The sequence below is a fragment of the Calypte anna genome, chromosome 3 (assembly GCF_003957555.1).
Source record: "Calypte anna isolate BGI_N300 chromosome 3, bCalAnn1_v1.p, whole genome shotgun sequence".
Lineage (NCBI taxonomy): Eukaryota > Metazoa > Chordata > Aves > Apodiformes > Trochilidae > Calypte > Calypte anna.
Genome location: NC_044246.1, coordinates 100573915 through 100593013, shown reverse-complemented (window position 1 = coordinate 100593013; position 19099 = coordinate 100573915). Strand labels below are relative to the sequence as shown.

The window sequence follows — 19099 nt, the reverse complement described above, 5'->3', positions numbered from 1 at the left end:
ACGGGCCTCATGCTGTACCTGTTACACAGCTATGAATGCAGTGAAAACAAAAGCCAAATATTACCTACCCACCTAAGGACAAGGTCACCCAATCACAATTAGTAGATGAAAACACAGCAAGGGTTTGACTAACAGCATAACACGATTACTGACAGGTCCTGGCATTGGAATTTGTACTGCCACAAAGCCAACACCATCAATCCATTATTGTACTTAGTCATAAATAATTTCTTTCTGAGCACCTCCAGAGCTCTTTTCAATATCAATTGTTTGATCTGTACACTCTTGCAGTGGTGAAAAGGAGGCAGTGCTGATTTCGGATGCCCCAGGCCGCCCCTGGCTTGAAGCCCAGGCTCTGCTCTAGCAGCAGACATCGCTGCCAGCCCTGCTGCAGGCTGCCTGCATGGTCACCAGAAGGGTTTCAGGTCTGCTTGGGCCACTGGGAAATGCCTGTCTGCAAAAGGCAGTAGATACTTTCATCCAACTTTCTTGTCTCCCCTTGGGCATTTAGGCTTAGATGGTTTTTGTGAAGGGCTTTCCTCTTTGAGCCTATATCTGAAGACTGTGTGAGGAGCAGAGTCTCCCTGGTCTTCCATTTCAGATAAAATCCCCTTTTTTAACAGCCAGTTCCCACTGGATCTCACTAATGACTCCATCCCAAATGTTTTCAACACTGCAGATGCTATCTGTTCTATATACTAACCACATGTCCTTGAACAACATTCCAACGACGAGCTCATAGCAGATTTTACAAAACCTTTCTGAGTCATTTTTGGACTTTGCATTATGTTTATTATGGTTTTTTTTTAAGTGTGGCTTAAGAACTGTCACCAAAACACAGTGCCCTCCAAGCTGGGGAGACTGCTGCCATGTCCTAGCCAAGGGCTGCAGCATGCTGTGGGTATGAGGTGGGTGACGTGGGTGACTTGCCATGGGGTCTGAGTCACAGCCAGAGGCCCTGGGACGAGGCTACAGCGAGCAGCCCATAAGCAGTGGGAGGCACAGTGCTTGCTATGGGGAGAGGTGCCGAGCGGGACCCAGGACAAGCATGGGCCACAGGCTCCTCCAGCTGAGAAAGCATCCCTGTAGGCTGTAGCAGCCTAAAACCACCTGAGTCATAACCCCCTGTCCTCCTCCTCCGATCTGGGAGTGGCAGCAGCTTGCTATCAGCCTTACCCTGCCAGAGCAAACGCTCACCCTGCTGCGCGGGCAGGGGACAAGCCCCCGCCCTGCTGTCCACCTACACCTCACCCTCCTCCTTCCGGAGGAAGGGAACAGGAAAGACTCTTGCTTTGTCCTCCACACCCAGGCCCCAGATCTGAGCAGCTCTAAGTAGTCAGAGGTGGTTTTTCCTTGGCTGGCTTTCTTCTTTTTTTTTTTTTTTATTTCTTTTTTGGCGTGCAGATGAAGGATTTGTTCTTGCTCTCCAACCCTAATGCGGGCACTCTGCCAGTCTCTGGCTCTCCAGCTGTCCTTGGCAGCTTCTCCTTAAAGGTGATATTACACCCATGACACTAGACCATTTCTGGGGCGGCTCACCCAGCCTTTTCACAAAGGTTTTAAAGAGTAACTCTCCAAAGGGGGTAATACGTCGCTCTTGGCAATTTTGTCTTCGAAGTGCAGCTCTTGGAGAAGGAAACTTCCATTTAGAAAAGCAGGCCACCTCCTGAACTCGCCTCAGTCACCTATTTAATAAATAAGAGTGCATAATGAATAGCCATTTACCACCTTGGAATCTCCATCCTGCCAAGTCATGGAGAAGCAAGCGTCTATCCCAAATTCTGCATTTCCCTCCCCTCTGGACTAATGCAGTGTGTGCATTAGTTCATCCAGGGATATATTCCTGGTCTCCCCATTTAACCTACTTATCTTAAACTATCTTATCCTATTTGCCACACAATTTATAAAAAGATCCTACCCAAGGACAAGATCATGCTTGTGAAATTTTTGTGTGTATTGGCTTAGTTTTGGCAAAGTTAGGAGGTAGTTAAAATGAGACTTATAATGGAAAGCTAGCTGCTAGCGTGTCTCCATAATACATGTCTACCTTGCAGGAGAGTTGTGAGGATTAATTAATTTATGTTTGTTAAGCACTTTGAGATCCTAAGATCAAAGGTTCTATAGAAATGCAAATTGTTATTATAATGATAAATTCTTTATATGAGCTCATATGTTTTGCCTTAGAGGCACAGTCTCACCCTGAGTTGCGTAGTTATACACGTAAATCTTCAAACATTGTGATGAAAATATATCTCTGAGGGTCTGATCCTTTCTTTTGCTCTAACACTTCATGCACAGAGCTCCTCTTGACTTCAGGCAGGTCACATCCACGGGACAACAACTGTGTTTAGGAAATGAAAAGCCCATTATGTGCCTCTGGGCTTCACATTGAGAACATAACTTTCTGTGTGAAGCTGAAGCTGCTTCCAGTAGTTACATCCATCTGGTTAATGGAAGGACTGAGCAGATGACAAAATTTTGATATGAATTTTGACTCTCCCAAAGCTCATGTTTTCAGAGGTTTATTTCACCTGCTGCAGAAGAAGGGAGGTAAAAGCCTAGCTCTGTTGCCACTTGCTGCTGTCTCTAAGGGATATAGAATCTCAGCACAGCCAAATGTAATTCCTGAAGCACAAGATGTGGCTGTTTGGCTTTTCACCGTGTGTGCCTTTGCAAGTGGACGAGGACTACAGGTTACATGCGTTTGCTGCACAAGTAGCCAAAGGAGAGCAGGGAGCAAGGCCAGAGCTGCACTAACCCAACAGTCCCCTGTCCCTAGCCCAAAGAAGCTCTCTGATTTTCCTTATGCCTTGCACAAGCACAAGTGTGGAGCACCACACTATCCATCTCCTGCCTGTGACAGTGTGCAACCATCCTACTCAACCTGTGCACAGGAAACACACGTCCACCACCAGTGCTATGCAACAGTCAAGAAGCAAACCCTCAGTAGAAGTGGTGACCAAGAGAAGTTCACCCACCTTCTATCACAACACCCCTCTGTGCCTTCCATGCCATGTCCCTGGCTCACAGACCCTCTCTATACACCCTTGACTGGGTCAGAAAAATGCCATGAGGTTTGTTTGCATCATCCATGGGCTTACATTAATGTAGAATGCAGAGCCAGAAACACCAGCTGGAAAAGGTCTCCTGTCCAACCTCAAAGCAGGACTGTCACCAGATACCAGATCAGGTCATCCATGGCTTTATTTGGATCAAGTTTGAAAATCTTGGGTGACCACCCCACCTCTAAGGTACCTGCCTCAGGGTTGCAATACTGTCCCGGAGAACAAGTTTCTCCTGATGTCCAACCTGAACATCCAATGCCACATTTCGTGGCCACTGTTCCTTGCTATAGTATCTGGCAATACTGAGAAGATTTTTGCTCTATCTTTTTGGCTACCCTTTATCTTGTCACCTATTAAACTGCTCTCCACCAGACTTATCTGGAATTAAACTGCAATCATAATCCAAAATGAATCTCAGCTTTTGGTTGAGAGGTGTTACTTCATGCCTATTTGCAGTGGACATTGCCTAGGTGAGATTGAAACTTCTATATCTCCCTAAAGATGATTTAAAAGTAAAGAACCAGCACACAATCTCTTTGAAGTCTTTTACTATTTGTTGTGTAGTCTCAAAAGATTTCAGTTGCATGAAAGGGGTGAAAGGTAGGATCCAGATACTGTATTATGCCATTCCCCTGATATGGAAACCTTCAGAAGTTCTCAGCTAATCTGGAAAACTGTCTTCTACACAGCATATACCTAGTATTTTCACAGAAATGAATTAATATTTGTCATGTTTAACATACCCATAATTTATAATCTTCCAAATTTTACAGTTGTCTCTCCCTCCTTGTACACTTGTCTCCCTCCCTCCTGCATGCACCAAACATGAAGATCTGAGATGTAGAAAAGCTCCTAGGCATTTAAGGAATGACCAGGACTGCAAAGCATTAATTTCTGCAATTCGTACCATATTTTGGGTTTTGTCTGTCCTTCCTGAGAGGCCATTGCAGTGTATGCCAGAGAAGACATGCACCAGGGCCAGATCCCACACCAGTATCATCATGGTCATCATCTGATGTGACACTTGATACAGCTACAAGCACCAAACATTTCCTCACTCAAAACTTGAAACCTATTACAATTCTGAGGTTGCTTCTGGAGTAAATCAGTCTTGCCCACATTGGGCTCAGAAGCTGGCTGTGAATTGTGTGTGACAGAAATGCTGTCAAAGATACCCCTTGGTCCCAGTAACACCTTTGCCACAGCAGAAGACAGCCATCCACCTGAGAGAGAGATGTAATCTCTGGTCTGAACACCGCAGTACTCTGCTAGCAGGACTGGCCATTCCCTCCCCACTTTCTGGTGCAAACAGCACTCCACTGGCAGAACACAAAAAAATCCATCTGTTGCTGCCAGGGATTGCACATTCATTGATTTCACAGTACAGGCTGACCTCTGTTTTTCAAACTACTGCTCAAGAGTTTGTAATAGCTCTTCTCAATCAGAAAATTTTGATACTGTCTTCATTAAAAGCAAGATGAGATGAAGAATCTATTCAAATGCAATGTATTTTAAAAGTCCTTTGTACCATTATATGTTGCCCATAGAATCATGTATTAAATACAACAGGTGCTAGAGCCAAATGTTATGATCTGGCTCACCTCTGAAGGGTGCTGAGATCATGCAGAGGATGATGATACAAATGCCTTCCTGTATCAGGTATATTTAAAAATGTGCAGGAGGGCACTGACTCTTTTCAATTTCTTTATTTTTTAAAAAAATCTTCAATCTGTAAATGTGAAGGACTGGAAATACCTCTGACACAAAACTGGTGCTGTAATGTCAGTTATGTGCTTCACCTCATGGTATGTGTCTCTGAATGACTCATTTTGAACACACCGGGGTACTTTCTCCTAAAAAAGGCAAGTTAGAAAACAGACTTGTAAGCATTTCTGCACTGAGCTGCAAAGCAAAGGTTTCCACAAGGTTTTCACTTCACAAGGCTTTTTTGGTCACTCCATTTACTTCAGTTTTGCAGTCGCAAGGAGGTATTTTAATTTGGTGCTTTGACTCAAAACACATGCAACACTGAGTGGCAGAACACCTAGAAAATGTGTAATAAAGGATGGAAAAATGTGCCTGGAAGTACGTTGTTTCCTTTAATGGTGTTTATGGTGTTTTCTGAATGAAAGAGGCAATTTACAACTTCTTTTCTCCACACAATGGCCAAATAACTGAAAGGGAATGAGGAGCTGCTGCCTCAAGAGAGCTGGAGGCAGCCCCCCATGTGTACCAAGCTCCAAGCCTGCAGATCTCCACCTTGCAGAGATCCATGGCTCAATACATCACAATCTGGATTTATTCTGCAGCCCTCAGTTAACCACTGAATCTCCCTCTGCGTCCCTTTTTTATCCGTAAAAAGGAGGTACTACTTAAAAGCTGTTCACAAGGCTTAATTTATTAAGAAGCACAAAGCCCCTGGATAGACTCAGAGGGAAAGAAAGCAGTTGAGGAATGTGAGGCATTACCTCGAGGTTTCCTCCAGGTGCTGTAATGGCTCTGGCCAGAGACCTTGTCTCTCTCCTGATGAGTAGCTCTCACTGCCTGGCCAGCAGCTGAGAGGACCTGGGGCTTGCTCCAGCTCCTCCCAAATCCAGGGGTCTCAATACCTGGCAGACCCATCACTCAGCAAGACCAGAGGCCACCGGGTTGCTGCTGCAGCGAGGTGCAGGAGATAGACAGCAATGGGCAGTCAGAGTGTCCTCCCCATCTCCTGTCCCTGCACAGTAGCAAGGGCCCTGCTTGGAAAGAAAGTGAGAAGGGGAAGCATCAGGAAAATTTGGCCACACTCTTCTGCCAACAATGCTTTTCCAGTGCCCTCTTCTGGAAAACATTTTTGGCCCATGCAGCTGCTTTTGTAAGGTAGGATGAGACTGGCGGTGACTTGCAAGGAATTGCAGGAGTGTCTCCCATCTCTCAGCACCAATATCAAGCACTGTTCCTGTCACTCATGGACCTGTGCAACTCCTCATGCCCTTCAGAGCACATCGGCCAGAATCAAAAAGCACCGGCCAGAAAACAGGCTGGCAAGCCTGTGCTTCCTTGCTCCCACCTGACATGCCTGAAGGCTATCATTGGCTGCCCCCCCGCATAGAGACCCAGAGCTAGACCCCTCCCTTCCCTGTTCTGAGGCACCTCCTGCAAACCTCATATGCCTCACAGCCAGCCCCTGCCACCAGTAGCTCCCAAAGAGCTCCACAGCCAAAGAATGGGAAGGGGACAAAACATTTTGGTAGCCCCATCCTTTTGAAATTCTGATATAACATCATTATTAATCACCCCACAAACAGCTAATGAATGTATCTTTTCCTCAGATAAATGCCCCTTAGAGTGTTCTTACTGCATCTTTTTGTTCAGAGTCAAGCCCAGCTCTGCCTTCACTCTGCAGGCTTCATGTCATCCCACATCTGTACCTGAGCAGTGCTGGTACCCTCTCACATAAGCCAAGGCTTGTCAACCCAAACCCTGTTAGGGACAGAGCTTTGGGCTCTCCTTCAGCCCCACCTGGAGCATGGAAGGGGAGAGATGGGACAGTGGCCAGTACAGGAGGTGTGAGGGTGGGTTGGGGCCAAGTGATGACCACCACCTTCATCCTGGCCTTGGCTCCCACTTTGGTGATGACACAGCACTTCACTTCCCCCTCCAGCTGCTTCTCTAACACCTAAATGGCATCTTCTGACTATGGAGCCTAACCTAGAGGCTTATGAGCCCTATTAACTGCTGAGGGAGGTGATGTGAACTCCTCTGGTGTTTTTATGAGTTATCTCTTCACAGGCAATGCTCATGCAATGATGGAAATAGCTGTTGAAGAAAGGTAGTGCCCTGGGAACAAGCTGATGTGGATGGAACAGGCTGGGACAGTATTCCCCACTGCCTGCCTGCTGTGATTCAGAAAACTTTCCCCAGTTCATGCTGCATGTGTGGCCACATGCACACTAAATGTATCTTTAAAAATCGTTTAGGGCCTTCTTTCATTTCATTATTTTAACCAAAGCCAGTTCTGTCCCCAGAGACGCCTTTTGGCTGTGGCCCAACTTGCCTTTTGTTTCTTATCTGCTTTATCTTGGTGTTTCCCTTTATTTTACTTCTTCAAGGGATTCTTGTGCAGGCCCAACCTTACCCCCTCGGGGGACTACGGGGCACAAGGACATCAGTCTGCTTCTGCACAAAACATGTCAGGTTTTTCCAGCTGGGCTTGGTGAGAGAGGTGGGAAAATCAGGCTTCAGAGGCTGGTAGGTGCAGACTTTTTGGTACCCTCAAGAGGATACTGTGCCCCACACTGGCCAGCGTTCCCATCAGTTTTTCCCCTTGTGGTTGCCGTTGTTTTCCCCACAATGCAGCACCCACCCAACAGCTCTGCAGAAGTGAAGGAGCTGGCCAGATGTCTCTGCCTCTGCGAACCCGTAGCCCGCTGTTAGCTCTTAATTAAAATACGCATCAGTGATTTGGAGGTGGGTAGCAGGAGTGCCCCAAGGTCCCTCCTGCAGTGTGGACTGCATGAAGGTTTCCTGCCTTACGTACAAGAGGTCCCAGAGCTGGCAGGACATAAAATTCCCTTCTTGGCATCTTGGGAGCTCCCACGTTCAGCGACAGGACTGGGACTCAGCCCTCGCGTGGGGCTGTGTCTGCTTCTAAAGAGTGGGGCAGAAAGCTCGTGTCCCCTCCAGGGTGGAAAGCACAAATCGTCCCAGAGCTTGAAAGTTGTTCCAGGACTGAAGCAGACAAGGGTTAAAAAGAAGTGTGTCCCCTGCTTACAACTTCCCCCAAGCTCATTTTTCCAAACATGTAACCCGGCAGGGAGACAAAATAACCTTACAGCAGAAACAGGTATCAGCGTCAAAGCAAAAGCAAAGGGTGGAAGAGATGTTAGTGAGTCAGTGGTCAGTGTTATGAGAAGTGTTTTGGGTAATACCCTCTGCGGGCAGGGGTGGAGGCAGGGGCAACACGGCAGCGGGCAACAGCCAGTGGCCGACATCAGAACCACAGCGACCGAGAGCTCCTGAGCCACGGGGGACAAAAACGCTTCCGAAGTATCACCCCACCCGATGCCACACGGTGACGCTCCGGCTCCCCCGGCTTCAGAGTCTCCTTTCTCTGGAGATCCGCCAAAGCATCCTCTGCAGCCAGGGTCCTGCAGCCCCCCCCCCCCAACCCTCGCCTCCAGGCTGGGCAGGAGGCGCAGGGGTACCAGCAGCAGCGGCCGGCGCGGTGAGGTCTGAGCACTTGCTGGCCGGGAGGGGGGCTGGGGTGGATGGGACAACTCCCCCCTGCAGGAGCATGAGGGTTGGGCGGCCCGGGTCTGGGGTTCGGCAGCCACCGGTACCGCTGCAGAGACCCGACGTGCTCAGCGCATGACAGGGCAGTGAGTGGGCGGGGCCGGGAGTGGGCGGGGCGCGGCCGGCGCGTGTTGGGCGCCGACGTCACAATAGTGGCTGCCCGGAGTCCCTGCCCGGTCCCAGCCGATCGGGGCTGGTTTGAGCTGGTGCGTTGCCATAGCGACACCGGCTGCGCTATATATAAGGAGCGCGGCGGCCGTGGCGAAGCTTTGTCAGCCGCGGCGCCGCGATCACCCGCCCGGCCCGCTCCTCCTCAGGCGGCAGGGCGCTCCCGCCCGGCTTCCCGCACCGCGCCCGGCTCGCAGGAGGAGGAGGTGGCTCGGAGCGAGGGGAGCGGCCGCCGCTGAGGCTTGACATAAGCTCCCGTCAGCGCTACCCGAGGCGAAGCGAGGTGAGGCGAGCGTCGGCCGGGGCGCGGGGAGCGGCGGGGAGGCGGGCGGCGGAAGCCCGGCCGGCGCGGAGCCACGTGTCTGCGGGGGCCGCTGCCAAGAGGCCCGGGCTGGGTGCCGGCTGCTGCCTCCGGCACGGGGCTCCCTCCGCGCCCCGGGGAATCCCCCAGCCGCAACGGGGCGGGCGTGAGAGAACAGGCTCCGAGCGGGCTGCGAACCGGGCGGGACGGCTTGCCTGGGGAAGCGTTGCCGGCGGGGAAGGGGACGGCTCCGCCCGTGGCCGCCGGGCTGTTTCCGGGGTGGGGAAGAGCAGGTGCGTGGCAGGAACACGAATCCGGAGCGGTCCGGCCCGCAAGCGTGCCCCTCCGCACCCTCCCCGCGTCGGAGGCGGGAGCCGGCTCTCCTGCGGGGCCGCTGGTCCCCTCTGGGGGGCTCGGGGGTGGTCCCCCAGCTGCAGAAAGGTGGTGTTCATAAAGGGCGACCCTCCGGGCAGCCTGAAATGGCTCCTCGGGAAGCCGCGAGGGATGGAGGCTGCAGGGTTCGGTGCCTGCTTCCCGGGGACTGTATGGGCATAGAGGGAAGGGAGCGGCAGGGGAGGTTAGGGCTGCCGGCTGTTCCCTTCCCCGAAGCTGTAGAGATCTGCTACCTCCTCGGGCACTCTTTCTGCACTCAGTTTTGGTATTAGAGTGCAGAGCCTGCAGGATGACTCAGCCTGAGGCTAAATACAGCTGCTGAATGAGGGAATGTTCTGGACAACAGCTTCTAAATGAACTCAAATTTACTTTCCTTCTGGAAAAGCTACTGACACTTCGCACACAGTCCAAATAGAAAATACGCACTGGGAGGCTACAATTTACATCTGAATTACCATGTGTTGTCTATATGCTGTGTAATTGCACAGAAAATTGTGCAATAAACTAGAGATGGAATGGTTTGAAGAACTTCTTAACAAAGTCTTGCCGTGACCAGTAAAAGTAATACTCATTTTATGTATAGTAAGAAAAGTGGTTCCCATGTAAGCTTTGGTGCAGAGGGGACTAAACTAAATTCTTCCTGATGGTGCTGACCTCTTTTTAAGTATAGCCAGACATCCCTGAACTGCTATTCTGCAAAGCTGCCAACATCATTTTGAAATCGTCTACAATAAGATGCAGCTTCTGCTCAGTAGCAGTTTTCCTTAGAAGTGTTTAATTTGCTGTTTCTTAAGGTCCTTTCAAAGAGGCTTTTAAGAGAAGACTTTAATCCAGCTTCTGGAAGAATTAACATTGCATGTGAATGAGAGCAGGGGGAGAATGAGGCTTTGGTGGATTGTTGGGTATTATTTCATTAGACTTAAGCTTTATCTAGTTTGAATCTTAAATCTGTTTTTTCTCTGGTAAGTGGGAGTTGATCATAAGATGTGAAGTATACTTACACCAGCAGTTCAAATGCCATATATTTCCAAAGGCTGAAATGAAGTAGTATAAATGGCTGAGTTTTTCAAAGCATTCAGTAGATTACAATTTAATGGGTTTTTAGTATACACAGTGTATAGAATGAAATTATTCAGGTGTCTTAGAACCCCTCTGAATCTGGAGCAAGCTTAAACTGTATGCACTTGTTTATTATACACAGCTTTAGAAAATAGAAGGAACAGTGATGTAGCTGAGCATCAGTAAATAATTTAGAATTTTCATGATCTTCAGTCCAAATCTGTACAACTAGATTGAGTTTAAAAAAATCCTGAGAGAAGCTGGGGGCTGGACCTGATTAATGAAACCATATCTTCCCTATGAGTCACTTGCAGTGCTGAGGTCTTTAAAAGGTAGCACACACTTCTGCTTGAGCTAACAGCATGATAGAGCAGACTGTCATTCTCTCTTTGGACTGGCCAGTGAAAGGATGACCCATACACTTTGCTATGAACTTCATAGGTTTTGGGTGGCAGAAAAATGCACTTCTGCTCTTCAGCTCTAGTTCTCAAGGGGCTTTCTGCTTGGCTACATTTGTTAACAATTAAGATTTGTCATGAATGACTGAAGTGTCAGTTGGGATCACCGTTAAAGCTTTTTCTGCAGCCCATGGTGTTTTAGCATGCATGTGCCACTCTTGACAGCCAATGTTTGCTTTTTGTGTAGCCTGGAGGTCATGGGTGGAATAGGGAAGCTCTAACCACCACAGAGCAACTTCAAGGAAAGCCTTGATATGTAGCCTGAACTGTAGTAAGAATCCAGGCTTTCATCTGTCTTTGACCTAGTGAGAGTACTTACTACTCAGAAGTCAGTAACATAATCAGATTCTATCTGTAGTAACATATAATAAGCCTTTTTCCCCCAAATGGTGAGCTACAATAGTGCTTAAAGGTTGTTAAAAAAAATTAAGTAAATTGGCCAGTAGATTGGCATTGGCACTAGCCATAATATTAACAGCTCCAATGTGGAGGTGGAAGGAAAAGACAGTGGAAAGAAACTTCCAGGGACTTAATAATACCTGACAGTATTTAGTTGTTTATTGGGTTGGGTTTTTTTGTGTGAAATAGTTTTAGTACCTCATAGGGTTGCAGAATATAGGAGAAACTTGCCTTCAGGGCTAGCAAGGCTACTTAACTGGAGTGCCTCCTTGGTTCTGATTAAATTCAGTCTGTCGTGTAAGTTCCTAAATCTTTGCCTGTTATTAGTGCTCACTGTAGGAATTGTATAATTGCAAATTATATGACCACAAACATTGTGGTCGTATAATAGCTGTATGAATTCAAGAGATGTGAATGTAAAACTTCAATGAATTAAATGAAGTAATGAATTGCTTTTGGTTTTGTATCAACAGGTTATACTTAAATCCTTTCACGTAAACGTCAAATCTTGGGAATCATGAGCAGCTTCATCAGTGAAGAATTTGAACTCTCCTTTCTTGATGAAGGCTTTACTGCCAAGGATATCCTTGACCAAAAAATAAATGAAGTGTCATCTTCTGTAAGTATGATTGGAGAATCAACTGCATTTTGTGATGCAAATGTATAAACTACTGGAAAAAGTTGTCTTTGCAGATTTGCTGCAAGGCAACCTCCTCAAAACTGACCTCTAGGCTTATCCCGTTATCTATTGCTTATAACTTTAAGATGTGTATTTGCTTTAGGATGATAAAGATGCCTTCTATGTTGCTGACCTCGGGGATATTGTGAAGAAGCACATGAGATGGCATAAAGCCCTTCCTCGAGTAACTCCCTTCTATGCTGTAAAATGTAATGACAGCAGAGCTGTAGTGAAGACACTTGCTGTTCTTGGTGCAGGATTTGATTGTGCCAGTAAGGTAAGATCTTGACTGTGTTCTGGTATGTGATATTAGTGTATGCTTAGCTTTACAAGATGTGTTCAATATAAAATTAAACATAACCAGGTGCTGTAATTTTTGTTGTTCTGATTAGTTTGGTAATCTATGTAGAAATCTTTACCAAGTGTAATCTCTTCTTTCTTCAGACAGAAATACAGCTGGTACAGAGTGTTGGTGTGCCTCCTGAGAGGATATATATATGCAAATCCCTGTAAACAAGTATCTCAGATCAAACATGCTGCCAGCAGTGGTGTACAGATGATGACATTTGATAGTGAAGTAGAACTAATGAAAGTTGCCAGGGCCCATCCAAAAGCCAAGTAAGTTATGCTAATTGTTTTGAAATTCCTGCTTGGGTTCCTAATTTACAGATACATCTCCTGGTATCTGAAACTTGCTCTTCATTAGTTAATATGAGCTGCAGATTTCTCAGAAAATAAACCTATTTTTAACTAGTGGTATCTAGTCCTGTAGAGTTCACTGGCACTTTAGGAGAAGAGAGGCAGGAAAGCCTGTGCATTTAAGTTCAGTCTCACTCTAAGGTCATACCTGCCTGATAATGATGTCTCTCATACTGGACCTGAAACCCTTATTTTTTTCTTATTTCTAGGTTAGTCTTGCGCATTACAACTGATGATTCCAAAGCAGTTTGTCGCCTGAGTGTTAAATTTGGAGCAACACTTAAAACTAGCAGGATTCTTTTGGAGCGTGCAAAAGAACTTGACCTTGCCATTGTTGGAGTTAGGTGAGTTGAGATCATCAAAATTAAGATTTCTTTAAATGGTCTGCCTGACAATAGAGGAGTGTATGGTGACTTGAGTTTTGTACAGACTTCTTGATGAGTCTGCCAAATAGCAACTGATGTTTTGTATCTCTTTGTAGTTTCCATGTTGGAAGTGGATGTACTGACCCTGAGACCTTTGTTCAAGCCATTTCTGATGCCCGCTGTGTGTTTGATATGGGAGTAAGTAGCTCTGCTTTCTCTGTTTCTGCTACTCAGCTGATGTGGCGAAACTGACTCTTACATGTTTTAAAGCTAGCTAAGTTACTAATTTCATGTTGGAATTGTTGAGTCGTGATGGCTTATCTTGACCTGTTCTGCAAAACTCACTTCTATATGTAGTTAAAATAATCAGCTCAAACTGAAGTGACTTGAACATGATGAATTAGCTCTGTTCCAATATTAATGAAATTACTTTGCATTACTTTTTAAGCAAAAATGATAACATAACTGCTTTCTTGACAGTATTGCTGTTAATCTCTTCTCAGGCTGAACTTGGCTTCAACATGTGTCTGCTTGATATTGGGGTGGCTTCCCTGGATCTGAAGATGTCAAGCTTAAATTTGAAGAGGTATAGCTTTTGCTAAGAACTTCTCAGGTTGTGGAGGATTTTTTTGAAATGTTCACCTGGATTAAACAATATTTTTTTATTATTATTTATTTGTATGCAGACACATTTGCATGAAAATTTGTCTGCTTGGTCAGAAATTTAAGTTGGAGGAAAAGGGGAATTAATCTGAAAACTGGAGATTAGATGAACCCATTAGATACATAACTTAATGCATAACTATGCAGAGATACCAAACTTTTAAAGCGTGTTCTAATTGCAGACTTGATTCTTACAAGCACAGACTTCTTCTAGTTGATGGTGTATTTCAGACTATCTGGACTGGCAGTGCTCCCAAACAGGGGAGGAGTCCTGAGCCTTGTGGGTGGCAGTGAACTAGATCAGTGTCTGGTCCAATTTACAACTGGCTTTTGGATTTATTTTTTTTTTTTAAAGTCGATCAGTGTTCACACAGTAGTTCTGCTTTCAGAAGAGACAAGGTGGCTGGTATTAATAGAACTCCACTTAAATGTTATCAGAGTACCTGTCAGTCCACCCTCGTGTTAAATGACATTTACACAAGTAGATAGCAAAGTGAGTTTTCTACTAATAATGTGGGTTAAAGTTGTCTCACATCATACCTCTTAATGAAGGCTGGTTGCTCACAGTGCTGCATTGGCTATATGAGGCATCAAGGGCAAACAGTGTTGTCATTGGGCTCCATGACATAACAGTCATGCTGTGGTTGGAGGCAGCTTAATAATAACTGATAACTTCAGAACCTGGAAATAACTGTTCACAAAGACAGCTGAATTTCAAAGGTGATGACAAAGCCTTCTGTATTCTCAAGATACTGTGAGGTGACTTCTTAAGGATATTGTATTGGGGGGATATTGTAATTAGCAGAACTACAATGGAAATTAAAATCGAAGTGTGGGGACTTAGCATTAATACTGGTTTAATAAGTCTAGGAGGGCTGACTTCCTTTGGGCTCAAACATGGGCTGTTTAGTGGCTTAAATTTTTAGGCTGCTTTTGTTGGCTTTGTGTACACTTAATAGCAACCAAAACTTTGGGAAAATAAATCAAAAGCAATCAGTAGATGTTACAAAATGCTAATAGTTATTAAACACATGAATAGTATCATTGAGAGCATAAAAGTCTGACTTCATCTAAGGCTTCTAAAATAGGACCTCAGTAACTTTTGATGTTCTAATTTTGACAACTCATTCTTCCCTAGATCACAAATGTGATCACCAGCACTGGATAAATACCTTTCCTGTGGATTTGGCATAAGCATTATTGTGAACCAGGAAGAACTATGTTGCATCAGCATTTACCCTGGCAGTCAACATCATTGCCAAAAAAATTGTGTTAAAGGAGCAAACAGGTTCTGATGTATGTAATCTAAACCTAGTCTTACTTCTAGCCAACTCTGTGTTTCTTTCCAAGCATTCTCTCACTGGTGTATCAATTTCTTCCAGATTGAAGATGATGCAAATGACAAAACTCTTATGTACTATGTAAATGATGGAGTCTATGGATCATTCAACTGCATCTTGTATGTCATGCGCATGTTAAAACCAGTTCTGCAAAAGGTATGCTCAGGCAGAAGGGCCGTGCTAATTATATCATGGATGTAGGAGAATGCTTATCAGAGCAGTCACTAAGTTCACTGCTTCCTTCATGTTGCCAGAATTTGGCATTTGACCCTTATAAAGTATGCAGTGGAATTAATTCAAAGCCAGTGATAGAGAAGGATTTCCAAACAGCTCTTCCTCTTCACTGCGAGGTGCAGTGTTACAGTATAATTATTATATTTACTTCTGGAAATTCTGTTTTGATAGTTAAACAAATTACCACTCAACATTTTTGTTTGTTTTTTGTTTTGTTTTAGCACCTAAACCAGATGACAGCTGCTATTCCTGCAGCATATGGGGACCAACATGTGACGGTCTGGATCGTATTGTTGAGCGTTTTAATATGCCAGAGTTGCAAGTTGGTGACTGGATCCTGTTTGAGAAACATGGGTTGCCTACACTGTTGCAGCAGCTTCTACTTTCAATGGATTCCAGAGGCCAACATACACTATGTGATGTCAAGGCCAGCTTTGGTTAGTAATCAAGTATCTTCATCTGTCAGTGCTTTTGATACAGATCATTGTAGTGGTAGTCATGTCATTTGGCTGGCCCTTAACACACAGGGCTGTAGTCTTGGTGCTGTTGTTCCATTGCTCTTGGAAAACCTCCATGTTTGGAGGAAGGTAATACCTCTCAAGGTTTATGCTTAGAACAATGCTAACACTGCCAGGTACTCTTTTCTTCTCATGCACTCACGTTCAGAAGAGGTGATTCTAAAGGACTTGTGTTAAGAATCTTTTCTTTAAACTGTGCTTCTAGCTGATGTTTTCCACTGTTGTACATCATGCAGACTCATAGATTCTTTACCGTTAGCTTCTGTGACCAGTAATTAGAGACCAGTCAATCACTGTTTTCATAGTACACTGTCTTATAATTGCTATCTTACTAAATCCTGACAGGGGGATGTAGGAACACTCAACATATGTCTGTTTATTTGAGAGCTGTCCCTTGATTTAGGTTGAGCTCTGGCTGATAGCTTAGTGCAGAGTGCTAGATCTCTACAGGAAGTTTCTAAACAGGCAAGCAAAGAAAGCAGGGCTACCTCGTGAATGCCAAAGACTCTGCACAAGACAGGTTCATCCATCTTCCTGTAAGAGGAAGCCTCTTACCCTTCTGTATTGAATTCTGTCTACAAAACTGTCAGAGCAGTACAACCCTCTAAAGCTTGAGTAACTTTGCTGTAAGTTCAGGGGAATTCCTGCTATAAAAGTATAAAAGGAAGCTTCCCCCATTCTTGTGCCAACCTTGCCTCTATAAGTAATGCTTGTATAGTTTCTTCCCTTTTGTGAAATCTGCTGTCAGTTGAAGCATTGTTCATACCAAATGAAGCTTAGATTTTCCTGTAATATTCCAAGCTTGTGTCTTAAATGGCTCTGCAGGATACTTAGCTTTTTAACTAGAGCAGTGTGTTTCTGTTAGAAACCTAATTCTTGGTCTGAGGCATGCTGAGCTTAATTATGCAGATATATCCATAATCCAGTCATCCTTCAGCTCTATATGACCTCCTGCATTTTCTGTTTTGGCAAGTAAATTCTGTGATAAAAGATGGCCCTTAACTGGGGGAGAGATCTTTCTAGCACAGGAAGGTGCAGCTTTTTGGAATGAAATCTACATATGTAAAGGTGGATTCATATTTACAATTAAATTTGTGGCCAGGTAACTGTCAAGACTGGGACAAGATGATTACATATGTCAGTTAAAGTTGGTAGTATATGGGGAGCCATGCAGTAACACATCTTCTTGGCTTGCATATAATGTGAGATAACTCTATCCAAAAAACCTCAGTCAGCTGAAGTGCTTCTGAGATTGCCTTTCAGTACATCTCCTGTCATGAATGTGGAAGAAGCTGCATGGTTCTTGCTGGTCAGCTCATTCCCAATTGCAGATCTAGATCCTACCCATAAATGATGAAACCAGCCTGGTGTTGGCACTTTCCCTGAAGCCCAGCCAGCCACAAGTCACTTGCATAGACTCTGATTTTTTTAATTTTTTCTTTCCTCTGTTAATACTGTCTGTATTGTACACTATGTTCTCTAACAGTAAAGCAAAAAAAAAAAGTACTATGCTTACATTCTTTTCAGCACACTGTAGTGAATCACTTTTTGATTGTTGTTTTTTCTATTTTCTTTCTAGGCAACTAATGCAGCAGATCAAGGAGCAAGGGTTTCTAGGTGAAGTGGAAGAGCAGGATGTTGCTAGTCTGCCACTCTCTTGTGCTTGGGAAAGCGGAATTGAATATCCAGCAACTTGTGCTTCAGCTAGTATTAATGTATAGGTAATATTTAGTATCAAACTGGCAAGGTTAGGCATTGAATTTAGGGCATTTGGGGGGACCATTAACTTAATTCTTGCTAGAATTTTAAATGAGTTTTTAAGTTTAGGTTTGGCATAAATGCAACAAAAATGTCTAGGAGATGGGTCACAATTATCTGTGTTCCTATGGAAACTATTTGAATATTGTTTTATATGGATTTTTATTCACTTTTCATGTATGCTACTAAAGACTGACCCTCAACTGTCAAACAAGTATTTGTAGCTTGTGTATGACAGAATGGGCTAAGCTTAGTGTTTTGTGACCTACCTGTTTTAAAATAAAGTATATTGAAATAACTGGTCCTGTGTTTTGTTAATATGTAGAAAAAATAATCTCGTATATGAATCTCTTGTAGCATATATGAAGTCAAACCAGATGCTCTCAGCATACTTAAAAATAATATAATTGCCATTTCCTCCCCTACCCTTAGCCTTCCACCTCACTGAAGTGTAGGCTTCCTACTTACTTTTAATGTGATTAGGGAAAGCTTGACGATCCAGGTGTTCAATACTGTGTGAATTCTTGTGGAATCACATTTGGTTTTCACTTTTGAACACGGGCTTAACACAGTTGCATGCTGCAAATTCAGTGCAGTGCCCTTTTTTATCTGTTGGTCTTTAACTGCTGTGGTCAGGATTGATGGCTGTTGTTTAAACATGTCTTACCATTAATGAGAGAATACAGCACAGGCTGCATGGCTAAACACTGGCAAGCAAGGATTGAAAATTGTCCTGGGAAAACTAAGAACCTGGAACTGTGGATAAATAGTAGGTGACAGGTACTCTCTGACCCTTGTTGCTTAGGGCCTAAATGTAAACTGGATTATTAGAGATGGGAGCTCGACATCCTTTGTGTTTGAAATATAATTAGAAGTTCTTATTAACGTAGATGATACCCAAACTTCTGCCCAGATTAAATGTGATGGATGACACCAAGTAGGGTGTGTCAATGATGGAATCAGTCTGCTTACTGGAGCAGAGTATTCTGACTTCTACTTCACCTTTGCTACTTTGCTGCCACTTTTTGCTCTAAAATTGTAAAATATTTCTGACCAACTAATGGATCCCATTACAGGTCTGGGATCTGTACATTACATCTCTAACAGAATCTGGGTGTGTTCTGTTTACTTGGAAGGTCCTGGACTGCAGGCATCCCTTAGCAAATGCCTGACCTGAAAAAAGGAAACCTTAATGTATCTAGGAAGTAAGTATGTAAAGCTTAAGCCCATCTTAGCATAAGAGTTAATTTTTTAAAGGGCCTTAAAGGGGGTAGTATTGTTGATAGAAGCAGTGGGTCTGACAAGATGAGAAACAAAGCTGTTGTCTTTCACAGCTGCTTGTAAAAATATTTAATCTTCAATTTGCTTTCAGCTGAAACTGCCCTGTTGGCTAGCTGAACTTGCAAACAGAAGCCCATGGTACCTTTTCATGATCATCTTGAAAACATCCTACATGACTTAAAAAATGTCTTTGTTTGCTGCCCTCCTAGCTTCAAGCTTGTGATTGCAGAAGCACTGGGCTTTATTCTCCTGTGTACAGCAGCCAGCTGCTTTTAGCTACTGAACTTCACTGCTGTGAACTTGAATGTGAAGCATGAGCCTTCATCTCAAAAGAAGCTCCCTGTATCCAAACCATGGCTTCTATGAGCTTCTCCAGATTTATGTGGAAACCTAATGATATTTAGCATGAAAGCAAAAGTAAGGAGAATTACCAAATGTTGAC

At 44.5% G+C, this 19099-nt stretch overlaps 1 protein-coding gene across 1 annotated transcript; it reads left to right on the top strand.

The window, feature by feature from the left end:
* Positions 1–8505: 8505 nt before the first annotated feature.
* On the top strand, positions 8506–17671 carry ODC1 (ornithine decarboxylase 1). The gene is given in 15 exon segments (XM_030447143.1): positions 8506–8793; positions 11594–11739; positions 11903–12076; positions 12244–12291; positions 12293–12417; positions 12708–12842; positions 12980–13061; positions 13367–13400; positions 13403–13449; positions 14665–14678; positions 14680–14736; positions 14738–14822; positions 14909–15022; positions 15322–15535; positions 17197–17671. Coding segments are annotated over 14 exon segments (1374 nt in total). The 5' UTR covers positions 8506–8793; positions 11594–11637; the 3' UTR covers positions 17340–17671.
* Positions 17672–19099: the final 1428 nt, after the last annotated feature.